The sequence below is a fragment of the Anastrepha obliqua genome, chromosome 1 (genome assembly GCF_027943255.1).
Source record: "Anastrepha obliqua isolate idAnaObli1 chromosome 1, idAnaObli1_1.0, whole genome shotgun sequence".
Taxonomy (NCBI): Eukaryota; Metazoa; Arthropoda; class Insecta; order Diptera; family Tephritidae; genus Anastrepha; species Anastrepha obliqua.
Window position 1 is genome coordinate 98,826,881 of NC_072892.1, and position 25,296 is coordinate 98,852,176.

The 25,296-nt window shown below is 37.0% G+C and overlaps 1 protein-coding gene across 1 annotated transcript in view; it reads right to left on the bottom strand.

Annotated features, from left to right (window-relative positions):
- Positions 1 to 4,019: 4,019 nt before the first annotated feature.
- The window catches only part of LOC129253166 (dorsal-ventral patterning protein tolloid), a 45,013-nt gene continuing 23,736 nt past the window's right edge, over positions 4,020 to 25,296 (bottom strand). The window contains exons 7-13 of the mRNA XM_054891435.1: positions 17,638 to 17,899; positions 13,565 to 13,770; positions 13,059 to 13,421; positions 7,257 to 7,543; positions 6,970 to 7,150; positions 4,513 to 4,775; positions 4,020 to 4,425 (exon numbers count right to left, since the gene is read on the bottom strand). Of these exons, the coding sequence (XP_054747410.1) occupies positions 4,165 to 4,425; positions 4,513 to 4,775; positions 6,970 to 7,150; positions 7,257 to 7,543; positions 13,059 to 13,421; positions 13,565 to 13,770; positions 17,638 to 17,899 (1,823 nt within the window). The 3' untranslated portion in view covers positions 4,020 to 4,164. The remainder of the gene's footprint in view (positions 4,426 to 4,512; positions 4,776 to 6,969; positions 7,151 to 7,256; positions 7,544 to 13,058; positions 13,422 to 13,564; positions 13,771 to 17,637; positions 17,900 to 25,296) is intronic.

Below are 25,296 nucleotides of genomic sequence, written 5' to 3' on the forward strand. Positions count from 1 at the left end.
TATTGAAATACTCGTAGATCTAAGTGCAAGGATAGTGCGCTGGTATATAAGTATGTATATAATTGGCGCGTACACCCTTTTTTGGGTGTTTGGCCGAGCTCCTCCTCCTATTTGTGGCGTGCGTCTTGATGTTGTTCCACAAATGGAGGGACCTACAGTTTCAAGCCGACTCCGAACGGCAGATATTTTTTATGAGGAACTTTTACATGCCAGAAATACACTCGCAGGTTTGCCATTGCCTGCCGAGGAGCGACCGCTATTAGAAAAATGTGTTTCTTAATTTTTGGTGTTTCACCGAGATTCGAACCTATGTTCTCTCTGTGAATTCCGAATGGTAGTCACGTAGGAGGATGGTTCCATGTGTAGAAGTCCATGCAAGTGGGGAAAGTTACTGATCGCCATTCACTTGGGAGTGGCCAGGACGATTCTTCTACATATGGTTCAAGCAGCTCACAACGTCCGGGATTAGCCCACGTATCCTCTGGTTAGCTTTCGAACACCCGTTCGGGAGTGAGCTAACGTGAGAAGGCGAAGCATCCCAGCATAGCTGGTTGTGCGCTGGGTTTGGGACCCGCCACTTAAAAATCCCCCCCAATGAAAACAGCAACAAAGCCTCGGATGAGAACTTCCAACACTGATGACGACCCCTGCAAACGAAATAAGGAATACGATTTGAGGGCATGCACCTGGAATGTCCGGTCCCTTAATGGGGAAGGTGCCTCTGCCCGGCTGGTTGATGTCCTCGTAAGAGCAAAGGCTGACATCACTGCCATCCAAGAGATGCGATGGACGGGGCAAGGCAAGAAAACCATAGGACCTTGCGACGTCTACTACAGCTGCCATGTAAAGGAGCGCAAATTCGGTGTCGGATTTGTTGTGGGAGAGAGACTTCGTCGCCAAGTACTGTCGTTCACTCCGGTGGACGAGCGTCTCGCAATAATCCGCATCAAAGCACGTTTTTTTAACATATCGCTAATTTGCGCCCACGCCCCGACGGAAGAGAAGGACGATGCGACCAAAGACTCCTTCTATGAGCGCTTGGAGCGTTCGTATGAGCACTGCCCCCGCCACGACATAAAAATCGTGATTGGCGACTTCAACGCCAGGGTGGGCAAGGAAGGAATTTTTGGTCCCACAGCCGGAAAATTCAGCCTGCACAACGAAACATCCGGTAACGGACAGAGGCTGATCGACTTCGCCGGGGCCCGAAACATGGTAGTCTGCAGCACCAGATTCCAGCATAAAAAGATACACCAAGCTACCTGGCTGTCTCCTGATCGAAAAACGCGAAACCAGATCGATCATGTTGTGATAGATGGAAGACACGCTTCTAGTGTATTAGATGTACGTACGATCCGAGGACCCAACATTGACTCGGATCATTACCTTGTTGCAGCCAAACTGCGCACACGCCTCTGTGCAGCAAAAAACGTACATCTACCTACGCAAAGAATGTTCGACATCGAAAAGCTGCAATCACAACAGACAGCCAGAAGATTCGCCACTCGACTCTCACTCCTGCTCTCAGAGAGCACTTCCCAACAAACCGGCATGCACGAGCAATGGAGCAACATTTCTCGTTCCCTACGTACCGCCGCCGAAGAAGAAATCGGATTCCGGCGAGCCCGAAAAAACAATTGGTACGACGAGGAATGTCATGCTGCCGCAGAAAGAAAGGATGCCGCCTATAGAGCCACGCTGCGATCGGGCGCAACGCGAGCCATGTGGGATCGCTACAGAGAGCTGAAAAAGGAAGAGAGACGTATTATCCGAAAGAAGAAACGAGAGGCCGAAATACGTGAGTGCGAAGAGCTTGAGATGCTGGCCAACAGGAACAACGCCCGAAAATTTCACCAGAAAGTTCGGCGGCTTACAGAAGGTTTTAAGACCGGGGCGTTTTCCTGTAAGAACAAAGACGGCGATCTGGTGACTGACGTACAGAGCAATCTTAAATTATGGAGGGAACACTTCTCGAACCTGTTAAACAGTGACAGCTGCGCATGTCGTAGAGAATGTGAAGATCCCGATACCCCAATCGATGACGACGGAATTGTAGTTCCGTTACCCGACCATGACGAGGTGAGAATAGCAATATCACGGCTAAAGAACAACAAAGCCGCGGGCGCCGACGGACTACCGGCTGAGCTATTCAAACATGGCGGCGAGGAGCTGGTAAGGTGCATGCATCAGCTCCTATGCAAAATATGGTCGGATGAAAGCATGCCTGCCGATTGGAATTTAAGTGTGCTCTGCCCAATCCATAAGAAGGGCGATCCTGCAATTTGTGCCAATTACCGCGGGATAAGTCTCCTAAATATCGCCTATAAGGTTCTAGCGAGCGTATTGTGTGAAAGGCTGAAGCCCACCGTCAACCAACTGATTGGACCTTATCAGTGTGGCTTCAGACCTGGAAAGTCTACCATCGACCAAATATTCTCAATACGCCAAATCTTGGAAAAGACCCATGAAAGGAGAATCGACACACACCATCTTTTCGTCGACTTCAAAGCTGCATTCGACAGTACGGAAAGGAGTTACCTGTATGCCGCGATGTCTGAATTTGGTATCCCCACAAAACTAATACGGCTATGCAAGATGACGTTGCTCAACACCAGCAGCGCCGTCAGAATTGGGAAGGACCTCTCCGAGCCGTTTCATACCAAACGAGGTTTCAGACAGGGTGACTCGCTGTCGTGTGACTTCTTTAACCTGATGTTGGAGAGCATCGTACGAGCCGCAGAACTTAATCGCTCAGGCACAATTTTTTATAAGAGCGTACAATTGTTGGCGTATGCCGATGATATTGACATCATCGGCCTTAACAACCGCACTGTTAGTTCTGCCTTCTCCAAACTGGATAAAGAGGCAAAGCGAATGGGTTTGGTGGTGAACGAGGACAAAACGAAGTACCTCCTGTCTTCAAACAAACAGTCGGCGCACTCGCGTATCGGCTCCCACGTCACTGTAGACAGTTATAATTTCGAGGTTGTAAAAGACTTCGTTTATTTAGGAACCAGCATTAACACCGATAACAATGTCAGCCTTGAAATCCAACGTAGAATCTCTCTTGCCAACAAGTGCTACTTCGGACTAAGTAGGCAACTGAGCAGTAAAGTCCTCTCTCGACGAACAAAACTAACACTCTACAAGACTCTCATCATGCCCGTCCTGACGTATGGCGCAGAAGCTTGGACGATGACAACATCCGATGAAGCGACGCTTGGAGTGTTCGAGAGAAAGATTCTGCGTAAGATTTTTGGACCTTTGCACGTTGGCAACGGCGAATATCGCAGACGATGGAACGATGAGCTGTATGAGCTTTACGACGACATAGACATAGCGCAGCGAATAAAGATCCAGCGGCTACGTTGGCTGGGTCATGTCGTCCGAATGGATACAAACGCTCCGGCTTTGAAAGTATTCGATGCGGTACCAGCTGGTGGTAGTAGAGGAAGAGGAAGGCCTCCTCTGCGTTGGAAAGATCAGGTGGAGAAGGACTTGGCTTCACTTGGTGTGTCCAATTGGCGCCGGTTAGCACGAGAAAGAAACGACTGGCGCGCTTTGTTAAACTCGGCCAAAATCGCGTAAGCGGTTATCGCGCCAATTAAGAAGAAGAAGAAGAAGTCACGCACCAACCCATTCGGCTACGGCGCTGGTATACTTCTGCATATTCCACTTGACTATGGGCACATGTAAATTTAACAATTAATTTGAACTTTATTTGAATCGAAATGCACTTTATTTGATGTATAGGAAATATGTATGTGTGTACAAGAGTCGAAAACATACAACTATCGATTTAATTAAAATCACCTAGTTTTTGAAAAAGAAACATATGTATAGTACATATTATATAAATCTAATGGTCTTAAATTTTCGGTTCCATCCAAAGTTTTTAGAGGGACACGCTAAACTAAGATTCTTCTATATGTTATATCCATATACGTACATATTATATATATATATATATTTATATATATCTTATATATTCATAACTTCTTAGTTTTATATTTATGGGCTTGGTAGAGAAATTATACATACATATATACAAAATAAATATATATATTATTACTAAATTTTAATTATTTATATTTTTTTTAATTCGTCTATAATCTAACATCAGCAATAAAAAACAAGAAATACATGTAAATGTAGTTCACTGTACTAATAATTGTACGCATCGGCATCACCGCCATCCTCGCCATTATCGCTATCAACGAAATCATCGCTATCCGGACTCGAGGGTAAGAACTTGCTGCGCATGTAACCTGGAAAAGGAGTCGCCTCATCTATTTCATCTACGAGCTCGTAATCATGGGCTCCAACGGTTTTAAAAGAAACCGCAAAACCATTAAAAGATCTATCGCCGTCTGATTTGAAATATATGAGTAGGGTATCAGTGTATGATGTAATCGTGGGTGGTTTCTGGAAAAATACAATCAAAATAAAAAAATATTTACAATTTATTATCGATAAGTATACGCAAATTTTATATAAAAACTTGTTGCCTACCTTATCGCCACAATAAGTACCACGATTGCTATTTCGCATATATTTTTCTTGAAAAATTTCTTCTTTAATTACCACCGAATCACAGATGCAGCTTCCACAGAATTCGACGTCAAAGTGTAAAAATTGAATTTCAACACTACTCTCAGGGTCAGCTTGTATTACCCAACTGCAGCGCATTAAATTATTATAGGGCTGAAAACCAAAACGATGATGCGAAAAGAAGACTTGCGTCTCATTGGTCGCCCGCAAAAAGCCACCACATACTAAAAAACAATAAAATTTTGAAATATTATACCACACGAGGAAAATAGTTATGAGTAAAGTAGATTAATTATTAGAAAAGTATTATAAATAAGTCATTGAAATGATTCTATTCGTTTTACTTTCTTCTGTCGCTTCGCTCTTTTTTATACAACTCTCTGGACCCAGAAACATACGAGTACATACATACATACAATAATAAGAGTCACTCTTTCAGAGGAAAGTAGATTTCCGGTATCTAAATCGACCTACTTTTGAGTATAAATATAAATTTAACTTGGTTGAAAGCTTAAATAGTTTGATAGTGCCCGGTAGCGAATATCCCTAAGTGGCTCTACTGTTATCTTTACTGATATTATTCGAGGGCGCTTCAATAAGTACCCGTGATTGATGAGGGCATTCCTGAGGGAAGTTGGTGTTAGCATCATGTGCTGGCATCTATCAAACGACGGCAAAGCCAATTTCATGCTGATTGATAGGTTAGTTTGGATTTGGCAGCTATTCGAGTAAGACGTGTTTCGTGATTTTCGTTAAGATGGGAAAAGAGCAGTATCGTTCGGTAATTCGCTTTTTGTTTTTGGATAGGAGATAAAATCAAAGTTGGATGCTGTCCATGGGGACGCTTCGCCATCTATGATCACAGTTAGATATTGGTTCAACGAATTTAAACATGGGCGAATATTCGTTTTTGATGAGGAGCCAGGACGCCCGGCAAACGTGATTACCGAGGAAATCATTCAAAAACTCCACGACAAGATTCTCGCTGATCGACGGTGGTCGATAGGTGTGTCACGGTGGGCAGCAAGCGGATATGACTGCTAACTTCGAAGCAGAGTTTGAAGCAATTTAAGCGAGATCCGAATAAATTTTTGCGCTGAGATGTCACCGTTGATGAAACCTGGATTCATTGTTACGCACCAGAAACTAAGCAACAATGAAAACAATATTTTTCTCTACTCCAAAGAAGGCGAAGACAGTCCTATCGGCCGGAAAAGTCATGGCGACGATTTTTTCGGATGTGAACGTCGTCATCCTCATGGATTTTTTAGAATAAGGAAAAACGATCACTGGACAATAAGATAATACTCAGTGAGTATTCTACCGCTTTCTCACTTCTACCGCCACAAAAAATTGAACGAGACGAGAAAGAAGATGCGTCAAACTGCATGAATTGGGTAATGAATTGCTGCCGCACCCTCGTATTTATCCGATCAGGATCCCTGCGATTTTTTTTTTGTTCGCTAACATGAGAAAATGGCTCGCGGGAAGAAAATTTAGTTCAAGCAATGAAGTCATCGCCGAGACAGGGGCGTATTTTGGATAATTCGACAAATCTTATTTTTTGGAGGGGTAAAAAAATGACCGGAGCGTTGGGAGAAGTGCATCTTTCTAAAAGGGGACTATGTTGAAAAATAAACATTTTTGAAAAAATCATGTCTTCATACCTAATGAACTGCCACGTATATAATGATTTAACTAGAAAACTTTAACGTAGGTAAGGAAAATTAGTCAATGAGATTCTCGCCTAACCTGGCCTATGGCTTACTAACCATAGCACTTATATAGCCTCTCTAGAGAAGTTAAAGTTACTATCTCTAAGATCTACTAGGATTTTATTCGCATGCAAAACTATTCTAACTAATCTACCAATAAACTGCGATAGTATAAAAACTATATTACAGACACAGTTCTGGAAATTAATATGTCTGACTGATGAGGCGGTCGATGTAGTCGAATGGTTTGTGCGTGACTATCAATCGGCATGTCCTAGGCTCGAAACCCACTATGGGAATGCAATACCAAATGATGAAATACCAATGATGAAAACGTTTTTTTAGCGAAATAGCAGTCGCCCCTCGGCAGGCAATGACAAACCTCCAAGTCATGAAAAAGCTCCTCTTAAAAACCATTTGGCATTCGGAACGGCGTAAAGTTGTAGAAAGCTCAATTTGTGGAACACAGAAAAGGCGCACAACATACATTTTGGGTAAGCCCGATATACATACATAAGGGTGCATCACCCCCATACAAAAACAAGAAAACGGTACAGTTTTTCTACTGTCGGAATTGATTTGTTATCTGGGAAAACTATTTTTAAGCCCTAATTTTATTTATAAAAATAACTCAATTTTTAGAGGTGTTTTCTAATCGGTCCAACTGACGTAAATCTTAACATTTTTAAAATCGCACGCTCACCTGATTGATACGTAGCTACAAAGCCTTTTTTCTGAATTGTTCCATCAGTCCACATTTCCATGAACATATCTGTCGTCGTTGACACCACCGCATATGGTTCCATTTCCCCACAGTACGTGCCCAATATTGAGCTCTTTTCCGATTCGCCATCGAATAAGGTGACGTTATCGTAATAGCACTCCTACATATGCAAAAACACGTAGGAGGTGGTAATAAAAAAATAAAGATTAGTTTGGTATTTATTGAATCTTTGAGTACTTGAAATGGTTCTGACTGAATCTACTCACCTGATGATTTTCCATTTCGAATTCGTGAAATATCAACTTCATGCGATGACCAAGTATAGTGTGGAAGTGCCAAAAGCAATAAGTACTTTTCGGATAATCGTTGGGGTAATTGGGACTGTAGATGGTACCATTTTCAGTCCCGATGTCGAATTTGCATTGGGTTTCGGTGCAATTGTGCTCATCGTTGTGAAGAGTGTAACCATTTCGGCAGCTGCACATATACGAGCCGTATGTGTTTGTACAATGTTGCTGACAGCCTCCATTGTTTATGCTGCATTCGTCCAAATCTGTATTGTGAAAATATCGAACTGAGTTGCAGCGATTTCGTTGGCTTTGTTTTAGGTAATTATACTAAAATAACTACCAGAGGAGCTGGTAAAAAATTCGTTTCGCCACTTCTTCTTCTTTCTCCTTTCTTCGCGAAAAGAAGGGGAAATTGTAAATTGAAAACTTTGAAGCATTTTTTTTTTTTTAATTTTTAATTTTTTGAGTTATAACTAGGGTTTTCTGTAACCGCTCTACGAAAGGAAAGTATGCAGGAGGGCACACAATTAATCATCCCATCCCAATTGATTTATAATTTTTAATTTTTGCAAATTGTGTCGAACGATCATATTTGACATTCAATATTAAAAAAGTTATAAAAAAGATAAAATTGGATTATCTATTTATTCATGTCTACCTGCCTATCTGTGCACGCGTTAACTCGAGTTAATATTGTCAAATCTGTTTACCTTGACGTAAGGTATCCAAGGTTGGCTTTGAAAATCAGAAAAAATGGGCACTGACTTGTTACGACATTTCAGTACTAAGTAAAGTTAATGCTCAAATTTTGTATACAATACAATGCCCCAGAAAAAAGGCTTATTTAATTTTTTTCTACTCCTAACGATCTCTATGAAACTTGGTACACATATTGCATTTGATCTTGTCTGAATATACTATTGAAAATGACAAGGTCTGACAAAAACAACTTCTACGATATATATTTGCGGTTCAGCTAACTGGGAGTGATGTAATTCACCAGGCGGATGATATCTAAACCTGCTATACATCAGGTGCAACAAAACAGTGAGAACCGAGATGCCTAATCCTTAACCCCGCGAGAGCAGGTAAGCTGAGGAGAAGTTGCAGAGATCTTTTACGTCTCATTCTCCAGACAGCTAATACAATAAATTCTAAACACATTTTTTTAAGAATTATAAAATTTAAGACATGTTAAACATGATTTTCTCACCGCTTTCGATTTGCATAGGATCGAAAGTTACTAATCTACAGCTTCTTCAGTTAAATTAAGCTTCAATTACCGGCTAACAAATGTTTGCTCAAAACAGGTGGGTCAAATTTTTCAGTTAAGTTAAGTAAATCTCTTCTTGCTCATCGCTCATATCGGCTAAGATTTCAGTGAGAAAATCGAGATGCATTCTCACAGATTTTGAAACTCCATTTTTTTCAAACCTTTCGATTGGAACCTTTTGTTTAATTCTCGGCTGATATTTATTGTGAAGGGCCTTATAAAAGTGACGCTTAAATGTCTGTAGTGAATAATACCTAGGCGGTACCTTTTTTATGTCTTCTTTGACATTTTTCCAGTAGACAGAAATAGAATCTTATCAAGAATGATAGAAAGAAGATTGCGCCCATCAGAGATTACGTGACGTCACGTTTGAAGTTTCGTGTTTGTTTCTTTTTCTTTTAATTTAAAGCTACCGAAACTTTAGGTTAAAAAAAACTGTATTATTATACAAAAGAAGGTTAAAAAGGCCACTCTGAGAAGATTTTGGTGCTAATGAAAATTAGTTGGTTTTTATAAAATTTGTAATCGTTTCTTCCGGCCATCAATCCTTAGTGGGACATAGGGCATCAAGAGGTGTATTCATTATAAAAATAAGCAACAAAATACCAGAAAATACTAAAGAAACCATACTGACATTTTTACAAAAAGAGTACCTTATCTAGTTACATTTCCTCAAATATAGCAAATAAATCGTTCCCTTAACAAAAGAGTCTCGCTTGACAAAAATAACTTATAAATTAAATTGTACATAAGCACAACACATTTATTAAAAAAAAACGCACATTCTAAAGACAATTTGTCACGCATACAAATTTCTTTAAATGATTCAATAAAAATTTGTTGGGTTATTTTCTTTGAATGGGAATTTTAGTGCGTTTTTATATCCAAAGGTAGGCAATACTGCAGTAGCGAGAGAGAGATTTGACTGCCGAAAGCAGAAGAACACCAACAACACCTGCAATCGCGGGCAATGCCACCAGATGTTAAAAACAGTAAAGTTAAATAAAACTAAGTGAATTATTGAACTAATTTAAAAAAAATGTATATTTTACAAAATTATAAACATTACTTTTAATTAGAACAGGCTAGAAAAATGTCATGAAGAAAGAACTGAAACTCTCAGACTAAATAACAAAAAAACACTGCTAAATCAAGTTACGAGAATGGTAATCTGGCCATACTGGAGCTAAAATCACGTAACTCGTTGTCAAATTCGCTGAGAGCAAAGTAACGGGACCACGAGAGGCGCCATCTCATTAATCTTTCCATCATGGAATCTTATAGCCTAGACAGACGGATTACAGGCGCAGTTAATACTGATTAAAATTGTACTGTTACAGACGGTTGTTGCGCAGATTAGTGAACAGCTGATTTGTTTATTGGATAGTTATGTCAGTGAAAGATGGATCGTAGGCAAAAAATACGGGCATTAGTTGCCCTGATACTAAAAATTATTATTTATTATTAGGACTATGAATAAGTTCGTGCGGTTTTTTTCGAAATTTGAAACTTTATTGACGTAAAATGGTTACAAATTTAATATTCAAAGTATTGTCCATCGCTTGCTACTACTTTTTCCCATCTTTCTGGCAATTCACGGATTCCCTTTGTGAAAAATTCGGTCGGTTTTGCCGCAATCCACGAATCGATCCATTTTTTGACTTCATCGTAATTACGGAAGTGCTGGTCAGCCAGGCCATGTTGCATCGATCGGAAGAGATAGTAATCGGATGGCGCAAGGTCTGGACTATACGGCGGGTGGGGTAGGACATCCCATTTGAGCGTTTCTAAGTATGTTTTGACCACTTGTGCAACATGTGGCCGAGCATTGTCATGTTGCAAAATAACTTTGTCGTGTCTATCGGCGTATTGCGGCCGTTTTTCTCGCAGTGCTCGGCTCAAACGCATCAATTGTCGTCGGTAGACATCCCCCGTAATCGTTTCATTCGGTTTCAGTAGCTCATAATACACAACACCCAGCTGGTCCCACCAGATACACAGCATAACCTTCAGGCCATGAATATTCTGCGCCGACGTCGATGTTGAAGCATGGCCAGGGTATCCATACGTTGCCCGACGTTTTGGATTGTCGTAATGGACCCACTTTTCATCGCCAGTCACAATTCGATGCAAAAAACCCTTTCTTTTGTGCCGTTGAAGCAGTTGTTCGCATGCCATAAGACGGCGTTCAACGTCTCTTGGCTTCAATTCATACGGCACCCAATGGCCTACCTTTCGGATCATTCCCATGGCTTTTAAACGTTTGGAAATGGTTGATTGATCAACTCCCAAAGTTTTTGCAACCTCTTCTTGCGTTTGAGCCGGATCTTGATCGAGCAATTCCTCCAATTCGGTATCCATGAACTTTGGCGGCGCACCCTCGCGTTCTTCGTCTTCCAAGCCAAAATCACCACTTTTAAAGCGTGCAAACCACTTCTGGCACGTTCGCTCAGCTAGAGCATGCTCACCATAAACTTCCACCAAGATACGATGACTTTCGGCTGCTTTTTTCTTCATATTAAAATAATGAAGAAGAATTCCCCGCAAAAACACATTATTTGGCACGAAATTCGACATTTTCAAGTGTGGTAAAAATATTGTTGTTTACGCTTCAAATAAAAAACTTATACTGACGTTTGTGCCTTACGACAGTAGCTCTCCAATGAATGTTTGGAAATGTGGATCGATGGAATAATAATCAAGTTACGCCATCTGTTGTAAAACCGCACGAACTTATTCATAGTACTAAAAATATCTTAAATTGCAATTTCTCAAACTGCTCCGAAATATCGAAACACTTAAGGGGGAAGTCTACTGTGAATTTTTCAAAAAATCGATTTTTTTTATTAGCTTAAAAAATACTTTGAACCCTCTTAAATAAGGTACAATATGTGTTACAGCTGGCTAAATTTTTCTTCGTTGAAATTTCGACCTTTTCCCGAAGCGCTCCAAAGCGCGTACCTGCGGCACATGAAACTTTAAACGCATTTTTCTCGAAACTAAGTTTTTGTATACGGTGTACACGATATCTCGAGTTCTGATAAATGAATCAGCTTAAAAATTTAATTATATATTCTCAGTAATAGTGTCTCTCGTCTGACATAGGATTTTTTTGATATCGTTATTTGTTAAATTGTTATAAACAATAGTAACATCAATTTTAGGCAAAAAAAAAGAAAAAAATTTCAAGAATTTTTTTTTCAACGGCAAAATTTTTTATCGACATAATCCTACGTCAGACGAGAGTCAATACTATGTATATTTTAACAATATTTTGTTTTTTTGTTTTAGATCACCGAAACGTAAGATTTCATGTACACCGTTTAGGCACCTAAGAAAAGCGGACCTGCGCTTGCAGAAGTGCCACAGCGGCCATTTTGAATATTTTGACTTAAAATTTTTTTTTCAAAAACTTAAATATATAATAAAGATAAGAGTTTAAATAGATTTTATGTACGAGCAATATTTTGTTAGAAATAAAATCAGGAAAATAAGCCTGTTTTTTCCCTTGTCACAGTAGGGGGAAGTCTAATTCTTAAAGTAATTCTGAACGTGGTGGTGCAAATTAACATTGTATGTAATATTTCTTGTTTTTCTCTTTAAAAGTTTCATTAGTTTTCATTCGCAATAGATATTTACTGTAATTTTTCGGCAGTGTTGCCATCGAAAATTCCCCTAATCCGCTTAATTAATGAGAATTAAGTAAAGTTCTCAATCCGCATTAGTTGCACTTAATTTCTGAGACAATTCTGAATTATGTTGTTAATGCCGATTAACGCCACCGCGTTATTGAAACTTATTATGAACATTTTTAAGAACAACAAAAATCTTTAAGAACAACATATCGCAAAATTTATGATTTTTTTGTGTGAAAATAATCGACCAAATGAGTCGAAAATTCAAAGGTTGGTAAAAAATTTCAAGGAAATGGTTCTGTCGAGGATAGAAAAACGACTGGCAGACCAAAAACTGGACGTTCTGTTGAGATCATTGCTGCACTCTCGACGTTCTCTACAATTAACAGGTATAAATCGACTGTATGGCTGATTTTACCTGGGGACAGCAAACTCTTCCAAAAAGTATTTTGCTTTGCGTAGCGCAGTATATGCGTCGTACTTTTTTCTCTTGCTTTAACACGTTCGCTGCCAGTGCAAACCTGGTGATCATTTCGGATGTCTATCCCCAGTTGAATGTGTTTCGGTAGATAAGATTGAATGCCACAAAAGTAACATACGAAAGTGACTAACAAAATCGTCTGGTATTCTCAAAGAAAAAATAACTGTTTGGGTAAGATTAAGAAAAACTTTCTTTAAAGCAAAGAGTTTCTTCAAATATTTCTGCCTGTGTACTAGTATTCATAGTGACCGAAGAATTCTAGTAGTAGGGAGAAAGGAGACGGTTTGTTCAAAAATATTTTAATTACAGGGTGCAATTTCAAGCTGAGGCACCAAAAATTAAGACCAGGATGAGATATTTAAAGCTCTTATGAAGCATAGCTTACTTACCGATGTGTATATCTGCCGAAAACCCAGTGTGTTGTATTGATTTATCTGAGGCGAACTCCAATCGCATTACATTCTGTTCGGATTGCAGAGCCGATGGCATGTTTTGGCCACAATATATTCCAAGTTTGTTCAAGCGGTTATTGCCCAACTTCGAGTAAGCCAACAGGTAGTCATAATTACAGTCGACGAATTGATATTTGCCGCCTTCCAAATCGAAGTGTGTAAAATTGAGAAAGACCGTGTGATTGAGTGGTGCCACCACCTCCCACACACACTCCTTCGATATGGGATACACATCTGGATATGCTGGTGAATAAACTGTGGCATTGGGAATAGACGCATCGATAATACCGCCACACGTATCTGTGAAATAACGTTAATTTTTGTTAATATCCGGCTATAAACAGCAATTAAGTGTACACCCACGGGCGCGTTACTTACGCACATGCATGTACATATGGCTTTAAATAAATATGCGCATGTGCACAAATGAAACGTAAACAAACCTTCGCAGGACCGTCTGTCGGAAAGCAACTCATAGCCAACAAAACAATCGCACTGATAGCTCCCCAGCGTATTGATGCACTCTTGCTCGCAGTCATGCTTGAAAGTTTTGCATTCGTCGACCTCCTTTAGGAAGATCGCCGAAAAGCCAATCTTCTGTAGCGTACCATCGGAAACAAACTTTACATACATTTGATTTGAATTGGTCCTGTAAGGATAATAAAATGTCAATACTACAAATAATGTTGACTCACAAATGGCGTTAATGTTGCGGCGTGTTCACACACATATGTATGAATACTCATGGTAATGGTGTGGTATGTATATTAGGTACATTAGGGTGGCCATAATTTGTATGGGGGGATTAAACATCTTAACTATTTGCGGGAAGTAATGTAATTTTTGAAAGGCACCCCCTCATAGTTTATGCTATTTTTTCTTAAGGGGGTAGTATGGTTAATTCGGTGTAAAACAAGCATATTTTTCGAAATTTTTTTTCTCGACACAGTTGATTTATTCAAAATTTTAAAATTACTTCATTATAAAGTCATATTTAAAGAATATTGTGTGATTGTGTTAAATTTTCATTGATTTTTATGAAGAAATGAGTTGGTGGCAGCGATTCTTCGCGGACGTCTCATAAAAAAGTTTTATTGCGGTGTCTCTCAGAACTCATTACTGGATCAACTAAAATCAAAAAACCAAATTGATTTCATCAGCTAATAAAGTTTCGCAGGTAACAACGTCGAATTTTTTTTTTTTTTTTTTTTTAATTTTTTAAAGCGCTTTGAAGTCAAAACACCGATTTTTCATAAAAAAACTTGAAAACTTTGTTGTTTTAAAATATGACAAAATTTAAAAAAAAAAAAACTCGACGTCATTACCTCGTGAATAAAGTAAAGAAACAAAAAAACCAAATTTGAAAAGAATCGGTGCAGTAGATATGAATCTACAGTGGACACCGACCGTAAAAAAGGCAAGTGTGAGAAAAACGCGTTTAAAGATTTCGGCAGCGTGAAATCCGGTTGGAGAGGTAGATACTTAATCCTTTGTGTCTTTGTCAATTTTACTCTAATGCACTTCAAACTTTCACACAATAATCTTAAGATGTTATAGAACAATTTAAAAAAAAAAAAAAAAAAAAAAAAAATGAAAAAAAATACCATACTACCCCCTTAATAACAGCTTATACTATGACTAGTAAAGGGCACAAAAGACCATGAGGTTGAAGTGTAAACTTCATTTTCATTCATGGTTAGTAATATCTGCAAGTTTTCATAACAACTTTTGGAGTTATATATATTCAAATACGTACAGCGGATCCGTGAAAAAGTAGCATTAGCATAGAACTATACATACTGAGACACCATAGAAGTACTTTTCAGTAATTCCCTGATTCATTTCAACTTTTAAAATACTTTATTTATACGTTATTTATCTCAGAATTCTGTTTGGACCAATAGACTTTTGAAAATGCATTGATTATGATTTTGTTTGGAAAATGAAGAGAAGTTGGAATTAATTTTTTTACATATACAAGGTGATGCAAAAATAATCACATAATTATGTTTTTGAATAATTTTTTTTACTAATATAAAAAAAATTTCAGTGATGGAAATTGTTGGACAGTGTCTATGACGCAATTTCTATGCAATCTTTTGCGCCATCTATTCTCCATTTATATTTAAATGTCGAAAACTTATAAATTTAAAACAAACATTGCACTGGTAATAAGTTTCCGCCCTCGTAAAAGAGGTGTCGCTGCTGATACTATTTTTGTGTTAGCTCTAGTAATATACTGGTGATTCGAAGGTGTATACGTGAGGTCCCGATCGCAGTAGTTGACATTCGTTTGAAGCGTAAAGATCTTTTTTTATCTTACGTCAAAAATGTCTACGTTCTTCCCGAAAAAACAGCATTTGCAGGAAGTCATGCCCCGTTATTACCTTTTAAAGAAAAATGCACCTGAAACGTTTCGTATATTGATCAATATTTACGGTAATCACGCTCCATAAAATCCAACTTGTAAAAAGTGGTTTCGACGTGAGTGATAAAGATCGCGAAGGAGCACCGAAAAAATTCAAAGATACTCAACTGCAACAATTATTGGATAAAGACACATGTGGAACCCTTAATGGTATGTCTAAAGAGTTGGATGTTGACAGATCAACCAGAAAGCAGGTAATTGGGCGCCACTGGAATATAGAGAGACGTTTGGGGGCGTGTGAGATGCTTCTTGAACGGCAGAAAAGAAAAGGTTTTGTGCGTCGCATCGTCACTGGCGACAAAAAATGGATCCAGGCCCATCGACAGTGAAAAAAATATTCATGCTTGTTGTGCATCTGGTGGGATCAGAAGGATGTTATCTGTTACGAACTCCTTAAACCATCTGAAACCATTACTGGGAATCGTTGCCGACTGCAGCTAATGCGTTTGAATCGAGCTCTCAAAGAAAAGCGGCTGGAATGAGACGGTAGACATGATAAACTGATTTTGCTGCATGACAACGCCAGGCAACAAGTTGCTAAAGCGCTCCAGAAATATTTAGAGGGACTGGAATTGGAAAATCTTGCCTCACCCGCCGTATTCCCCGGACATTGCAACTTCGGATTGCCATCTGTTCCGATCAATGCAGTTAGTCCTTATTGGAGAGCGGTTCACTTCTTACAAGAGCATCGCAAACTGGCTTAATGAAGGGATCAAGTCAAAAGAACTCGAATTTTTTGTCAGAGGAATCCGTATGCTGCCTGAAAGTTGGAGTAAAGTTGTAGCTTCCAATGGCACATACTTCGCATACTATCATATATTATTTAATTGTTTAAATAATTCGTAACTTTGGCTAAGAAAGGATGGAAACTTATTCCCATACTCAATATTTTACATTTCAAAACGTAATTTCTGTGTTTTCGTTTTTTAACTTCTTCTTGAATAAAACGCGCCCTGAGTTACATCACTTGCTTTTTTGTTACTGCAGCTGCCTAGTTTACACGTGTCAAGTATGATTGACCTACGACAACATTTGCAAAAATTATGAATCATCCGATAGGGCGGAGGTACAATCTTACTTTAGAAAAATACACATTTTTTGAATTTCCAGCTCCAGTCGAAACCTCTTAATCGTATGCGATTGGCTTAGTATTTCAGGTTTAGGAATTTTTTAGGCTTCATATGCTTAGCGGGAGAAATGGTGGCCATATTAATGTATAGTATATAAACAGGCGTATTCATATATATATAATACATTAGGACGGTCGATGTGTTATTAAAAAATATAACTGACTTTGTTTCGGCGACCAAAGAATTCTACTGACAATTCTTAATGAAAAAAGTCGAAGGGAGCATAGCTCAAAAGTGGATTTCGAGCGTCCTTATTTTTAATTTTAGTTTTTAATTTATAATGAATTTTTTTTATTTATTTTTTGCTAAATGTTTTTGAAAGAAAATATTTGAAAACATTTTTTGGGTATGAAAAATTCATTGGTTGATGATTATGTTGCCCAAAATCCTCCACTATTGACTATTCTCAAAGAACGTTAATCGATTTAACCTAATATACTTTTCAACAAAACAAAAAAAAAGTATTTAAATTTTTTTTATATTATTAAAAAAATAAATATATAAAAAATGTAAAAGTATTTGACAATAGAAAAACTCTAGGACAAAACAAATATTTGAATATAAAATAGTAGAAAAAACTGTATACTCCGAATTTTGAATGTACCCGCAACCCTGCGTTCTTTAGCGGTACAAAATGAACATCACAAATAAGTTATGAATTTTGCGAACCCTAAACCGCATATGTTTATATTATATTTTCTTCCAAAAAAACTAAACAATTTAAAAAAATTTTATGGAGATTTACAATACATAGGTATAACTAATATTAAAAATAAGTATTCTCGAAATGCGTGTTTGATCTATGTTTCCATGTTTTTTTTTTCATAACTGCCATCAGTCACCGAAAAGAAGTAGATGAAAAATCCTCCCTCACCCCTAATATGCATGCATATGTAAATGCACATAAATGTCTGCTTTCAAGTGCCTTAATCAATGCATTAGTCACTATTGTACTTACTTGATGGTTGACGGTAACGTATTGCCACAGTAAACGCCAATTAGCTGAGAGTCACTACTATTGCCGTCGCGTATTTCTAAATAATCGTAAAGGCAGTTTTCTCGATGTTCCAAATCGAATGACAAAAATCTCACCGCAACCTGATAATTTTCTTCCACACTAATATGCCAAATGCATTCCCGGTCAGGGGGATATTCCAGAGGATAATTTGGAGAGTCGATGCGTCGATCTTGGGTAATAAAGACTTCACCGCCACAAGTTACTAAATAACAGGAAGAAAATAGAAAATTTGTATTAATTATTTTACTTAATAATTATTAGGGAAACTAATATATAAATATACTAATATTATTTTATTAAAATAATAACATAATATACATATAAAAAATAATTTAAAAATTAGGCAGGTCACTGCAATCACCGGCAAAATATAATATAATAATATAATAATTTAGAAATAATTTTTTGTTTTGTAACAATGAAAAAAGATTTCACTACAAAATGTATTCTATTATAACTATAAGATGTCAGCTGAAAACCGTCGCGTCGCAATTTTGTTTAACCTACGAAATTTTCTGACGGAAGTGGATCAACTGATCACCACTTGTCAACCCATTACCCGCTGACCCGCTGCAATTCTGTTTCGGGTCGTAGTTTTTGTCTCGCTTATTGAGCCAGAATGACCCTATACCAACAAATTATATATGTACGTATGTATATACAAGGTGGAACAAGATTAATCATCCAATTTTGTTCTTGAGTAATGTTTTTACTTACTAAAAAAAGAAAACAAAATCTCTATTTAGACCTTTATGCGCTCGATTACTTGTCTCTTTTCATACTGCAGTTGTCTAGTTCACAAGTGCCAAATATGATTGGAGTACAACGCCATTTGCAAAAATTATATATCTTCCGATGATTGATGGGCGATTAATTTTGTGCCACCTAGTAGGTACATATTTCTGAAAATATGAAATCTAGAAGTCAATACTAAATTGTATTGAGGAATTTTTTGTTTAAGCCAAACTCTTTGAGCTTACTATTTTGGCGAACACTGTTGAAGTGACTTTCTTGGTCGGATATAAATCCGTATCGTTCCGGTTTTATAAAATATAATGTGAACTTGAGGCTTTAACTCGCTTAGACAAATCTATGGTGTTACCAATGATCGCCTAAGTCGGCTTAAGATATATGTAATTGAATTATAATAATTTGCTGAAACTTCCTCCTGTGGATCTAATAGTAATAGTTAGATTTCGCTTCTTGCAGTAGACACCAAAGCCAACTTCATTGTCAAGCTGTGAGACATAAGTAAAGAAACGTAAGCAGTTCTAGTACTAGGAATTATAGTTTACCTACTAAAATATGCTTAATTCAAGCGATAGCGAATAGGATTGTTTAGAGCCAGACCGAGTGTTATGGCCGAGCGTCCAACATCTAAACTAGTCGATCAACAATGTTCATATAAACTTAAATCTCATATCGGATACAAAACAAATGCAACAATGAAAATTTCAAAAGTTCGAACTAATTTTTATGGATAGTTACCAGGTAAAACTCACTACTTAGGGTGATAATTCTTATTGGATTAATTTTCGACCGCGTGCGATATCAGTAGAACTAAAATCAAAATGTAAAGCTTTTATAAACTATTTCTTTCAAATTTTACAGGTGAATCTGGTTGTAAAACACACTGTACATACAATTTTATTCGAAATGCTTAGATGCTAGACCCATGATGGGACCATTTTCGCAACTTAATTTAGCATTTTTTTTTGTTATTTAGTCTCGGAGTTTTAATTCTTTCTTCATGACATTTTTCTAGCCTGTTCTAGTTAAAATATAGTGTTTATAATTTTGTAAAATATACATTTTGACGTGATAACGTCTTATAATTCGATTTAGCCGGCTGCACGCACGAAAAAATGTGTCGTTACCTTGTTCATTTGTCGTTACCTTGCTCATTGCCGTTACCTTGAATGAACTGCAAGCGAAAGCGCGGAACGAACGACAAATCAAACAAAGCAAACGAACGGCAACGTTCGACATCTTGCTCTCTACTACTTAAGTGAGCGTATATATGTATGTATATGTGCATATGTACATATATAAATTCACGTATTTGTATTTGCATATGCCTTCTTATTGATTATTATTAATTTGATTTACTTGAAGAATTTAAAATAAAACCAAGTTTGTTAATAATACCTGTTGTTTTAATGTTACTATTATTAATTTTTTTATTATATATGAAGGAAAAAATGTCTGGTAATATTTACCATATACCTAATAAGATATGTTGTATACTAATATATGTATATAAACATGCATATACATATACAATTTCGCGCAATTTTCAAAAAGAACAAATCTATATGTAAAGATGCATACAAGTCATATGGACATATCAAATATACGAATCTATTCCGTACGCAAGCAAATGTAAGCTAATGTGCTTGAACTGCAAGCGAGAGCGCGGAACGAACGACAAACAGCACAATCGGCCCCCGCGTTCGGCAACGTTCGACATCTTGCTCTGTCCTACTTGAGTGAGCATATATATGTATGTATATGCGCATATGTAGGTATATAAATTCACATACTTGTATTTGCATATGCCTTCTTGCTGTGTGCATGGTAATGAACCATTTCTCTGTTGAGAATAGGACGATGATAGAAAAAGTAGGAAATGAAAGAGAGTGTTTCGAGTGTAAAGTGTCTTGAAAAAGGCAAATCGATGATGGTGCCTCTTAGTGTTGTTGACTTATTAACGTCTGATGCACAATCGAAATTGAAGATATCTTTCATGAATTTGATAAATGTTTCGTCATTTTTCACGTTTGTGTAAATGTAACTTGACCTATTCCATTGCAATTCCATTTACCTCCTCCTCTATATCCATACAAAATATCTATCAAATAAATAAAATTAAAATTTTGTTTTGAAAATTGCAACCATTCCATCAATATTTTCTTATGACATTGTCACGTTAAACTATCGTCAGTAAACCGCCTTTACAGACAACCTCTTTTTTTTTAACATCTGGTGGCATTGCCCGCGATTGCAGGTGTTGTTGGTGTTCTTCTGCTTTCGGCAGTCACATTTCTCTCTCTCTCTATTGAATCACTTAAAGAACTTTGTATGCGTGACAAATGGTCTTTAGAATGTGCGTTTTTTTTTAATAAATGTGTTATGGTTATGTACAATTTAATTTATGGATTTGTTTTTTGTTAAGCGAGACTCCTTTGTTATGGGAACGACTTATTTGCTATATTTGAGGTTATGTAACTAGATAGGGTACTCTTTTTTTAAAAATATCAGTATGGTTTCTTTAGTATTACATTTTGTGGCTTATTTTTACAATGAATACACCTCTTGATGCCCTATATCCCACTAAGGATTGATGGCCGGAAGAAACGATTACACCTCTATGGTTTTAATCCGCATTCAGTAAATTCAAACGCCTTTTAAAATTTGTAAAAAGGTTTTCAATCTTAAGAAGAGTTGAGAGAGGGACATTTAATATTCTTGCATAACCTTAAAAGGAGCACTAAAATCTTCTCAGAGTGGCCTTTTTTAACCTTATTTTGTATAATAATACAGTTTTTTTGACTTAAAGTTTCAGTAGCTTTAAATTAAAAAAAAAGGAAACAAACACGAAACTTCAAAATTTTTGCATTTTCGGTATAAAAAAGCACTAAATTTATTGCGAAGAGCAAATGGTTGGTAATACTGCACAACTCGGAAAACCGTGACGTCACGCACTCTCTGATGGGCGCAGTCTTCTTTCTATCATTCTTGTACTGGTCCTATATCGTTTGTTTACTTACAAAAAACAAAACAAGAGTAAAGGCATATTTTCATCTTATGAAATAGATATCGCGATGAATTGTTTATAAACCGTAAAAGAAGAGCTTGTGACCATTTCTGCATGCTTATCTTAACAATTTTGGTTTTTGGATTAAGGACCTATTGAAATAAATGAGCGATATGTAGTTGTGGATACATTTTTTTTACATACATATAATACATATGTATTTATGACAAAGATTGTTGAAACCTTTCTTCTTTTAACGTTGGCTCCTACCCAAACAATGGCAAGCCTTTGGGTGCGTTTCCGCCACGAAAGAACTTTTGAATACACCATACTGCCTTCGTCAAGAAAACACTAAATTGTAATTGAATTGAATTAAAGTAAAAATTTATAAAACAAGTCCTAAAAAATTAAAGTACGTTCGATCCAATTTTTGTTTTAACACTTAACCAGAAACTACATTTGCAAAATCTAGTGGTGTAGTGGACGCCATATGAGAATAACTGCATCTATTTATGGCATGCAACGAAGGCTACTCATATAAGAAATAAGCCTAGTGATGAAAATAAGCTCTTACAATGCTAAAAACTATATGCATACATACATATCTACGTATATATGTACATAACATGCTTATATGCTGTAGTAATAATAATACCGGAAAGGGTGCAAGTACTCCGCCAACTAGGACATACCACACATATACATACATACATACTATGTAGTGCTGTAAATTGCTAATATACACATGACCATTGCTGTCATTTCAACTGTCATTGGCAATAACCGCACGTCTCCGTTTATATTTACCCGCGAACAAGCCCAATATAACAACTCCATATACAGCAGCTGTATAGTGGAATACCATGTCGGATCAGCTGAGTTGACGAAAAAAATAAATCAGTTCATAAAACACTTTTCTCCTTCATTTTTGTCATTTTTGGAGGGTCCGTCATTGTCGATAGTGCAGAAGTTATTGTTGAATTGTAGCACTGATCCTTGTGGCTGTTTTATGCACATATGTATGTATGCATGTGTATGTGTGCAAATAAACAAAATTGCTTTTGTTTTGCGTTTTCTGCTTTGAATGCATGCAAATTAAAATGCAACGGGTGTGAAAAATCGCTTTGAATATCACAACAACAAGCACACTTCAAATAAAAATGAGATAAAAATGTATTGCGAAATGCGTGGGTAGAGCGAGTGTGAGTTATACTAGACTGTTGAAGGATGCCGCAGGATTGATAGTCCATTTGCAAATTCATTCCGAATGCATAAATATTTTTTCTTTGTATTTCCTTTATTTATGGAAGTCATAAATAACCAACTTATCATGACATTTGTGGCCTCATATGCTTGTACACTGGTGGTCGCGCATTACTTACCACAGTACATTTTACATCCAGATGCTTGTTTACTCGAATTTTGTATTTGTCCCTGTAAAAAGGGACTGTAATAAAGACAACTCCTCCGACTGACATCATTCACTGTGTGCATCTCAAGGTTTAGCTTAATAGAGCAGTGGAAATTAGAAAATACCTTAAGCAGCAGCATGACGTTGAAATAAGTATCGAAATAGCGCACGCAATATGCTCCTGGAAGTTGGCCTTAAAGGTGGAGCTGGACTGTTGAGCAATGGAAAAATGTATACCTTATAGCCAGATGAGAGCAAATTCAATTAATTGCGCCAATAATATCCTAAAGGTGTAACGATTTCCTAGGATACGTGTGCAATAGTTAAACATTCTCAAAACAAGATGATTTAGGGATGTGTTTTATAATATGTACAAGGTGGCGCAAAATTATTTATCAATCATCAATTTCGTTTTTGAATAACTGTTTTACTAAATAATTGTCTGGTTGTGTACCGCAGCTGTTTAGTTCAAAGTGTCAAATATCATTGACGTACGACGCCATTTGCAAAAATTATAAATATTCCGATACGGTGATTCATTTCGTGCCATCTTGTGCGTGGCACTTACATTTTTGTTGACTTATTAATGGACGCAAAAAAGTAGAAGGAGTTGATAAAGCATCCCATTAAGACTATCGTGGAAGAACGATCGGTAAGTTGAGATAAATAAAGTCGGTTTATAACATTTTTAATATTTATAATAAGAAGTTAAGTTCTTTGCATATTAATTTGTCTGGATTGCTATATTTTCTTGAACACAGCACATAATGCGGGTCGAAGAAATATCCAGTATCAAAATGCTGAGTCGATCAGTGGGCACTTTTATGAACCTCCCTGATTTAAATTCGATAGATGATCCTTGTATGTACAAGATAAGCCCTTAGTAAGGTGTCAAATTGCCATTTACAGACTGGCAAACAAAACAGACTTGAGAAAAAAGTTGAAATAAGTATGGCAACAAGAAATTTGGCCGAAATTGGAAAACATTGTTGGTTCAATAACTTTTCTAGCAAAGATTAATTCAAGATTATAAATTTCATATTTATTTACTTATTATATATTTTGTGTACAACTACGACTGATTTATCTTTAATTAATTTTTAAGAAAGAAAACAGAAAAACGTAAAAAAAAGGAAGCCTGAAATTTTTCTGCGAAAAACTAATTTTAACTCTGGATGTACTTCGTTAGTTGACTCGACTAATCGCGTCTCGCTTTGTATCTCTACCTACATTTATATGTTTATTATACATTTATATTTATTATATTTTTTTATCAAATCGTAGTGGGAAATCAGCGTGACCGACAGTGTATACTCGCATGCGTGTATGTATGTATATATTTTAGCCAATTGCGTCTATTCGGATATACGGCAACTGGCAACGGAAAAAAGTCATCAAGTATGCAGGCTGTCGCTGTTTTGTGGAGGACTCTACGAGTACATACATATATCTGTAGGTGACTAGTTAAAAACTTTTAAATTCCCGCCAGTGGTTGCATTGAATGCGTTTGATTTAGTGTCTGACGCATTGTCACACAATCTGTAAGCTACAGTCCAGTCATTGCAACTCTGAGTAAACTTTGAAGGTAATGTGTCAGTAAGGGTATTTCAAAAGAAGCGCCTAGTTGTTGGTTTAAAATAAAACGTAAAAATTTAGGCTTGAGGTTTGAATATTTTTATTCAAAATACGGCTCTTAACAATTATACATACATATATGAAATATGTCATCGTTTAAATGTCCACCATGAGTACGTCTACATATAAAATCCGCCAAATAGTCGATTCATGAATGCTTAATTGTTGAGAAATGTAAAACTGGAAAACCTCTCTTTTTTTGTGAAAGTTTGAAACGTTTTTGTATACTAAATAAAGAATGGACACGAAAAAAACTAGTCGATTGTGTTTACTCATCACTTGCGTAAAACTAACTGTAAATAAAAAATAAATATATTTATATGCATATATGCATGTTTATAGTGTTTGTTGTCATTATTAATTTGGCATATTCACTTTTCATAAGTTCTGCGTATTCTTCAAAATAAGCTCACACTTGCGGAGAAAATTATGCGCAAAAAGCGAGAAAATGGTAATTTGTCGCACAATCCCATGAAAAAGTGCGCAAAAGTGAAGGTTTGTATAGGTGAATGTAAAAAGATTGTAGCACTTAATCGAAATGAAAAACCAAATAAGAATGCTAAGCACATGTGCGAAAATTATACAGTCTAGACATTCATAAATATGACTTGTGGTTATGGACCATGAAACATGCTTCAACGCAGACTTTAAACAGATTCAGAGCACTGAGTTGTATACTGAGACGAAGAGCGGAGGAGTCCCGGGTGCCTTTAAGCTAAAAATATTGCACAAGTGCTCTAAAAAATGTTTGGTTTGGCAAGCCATCTGCTAGTGTGGGATAAAAAGCAAAACGTTT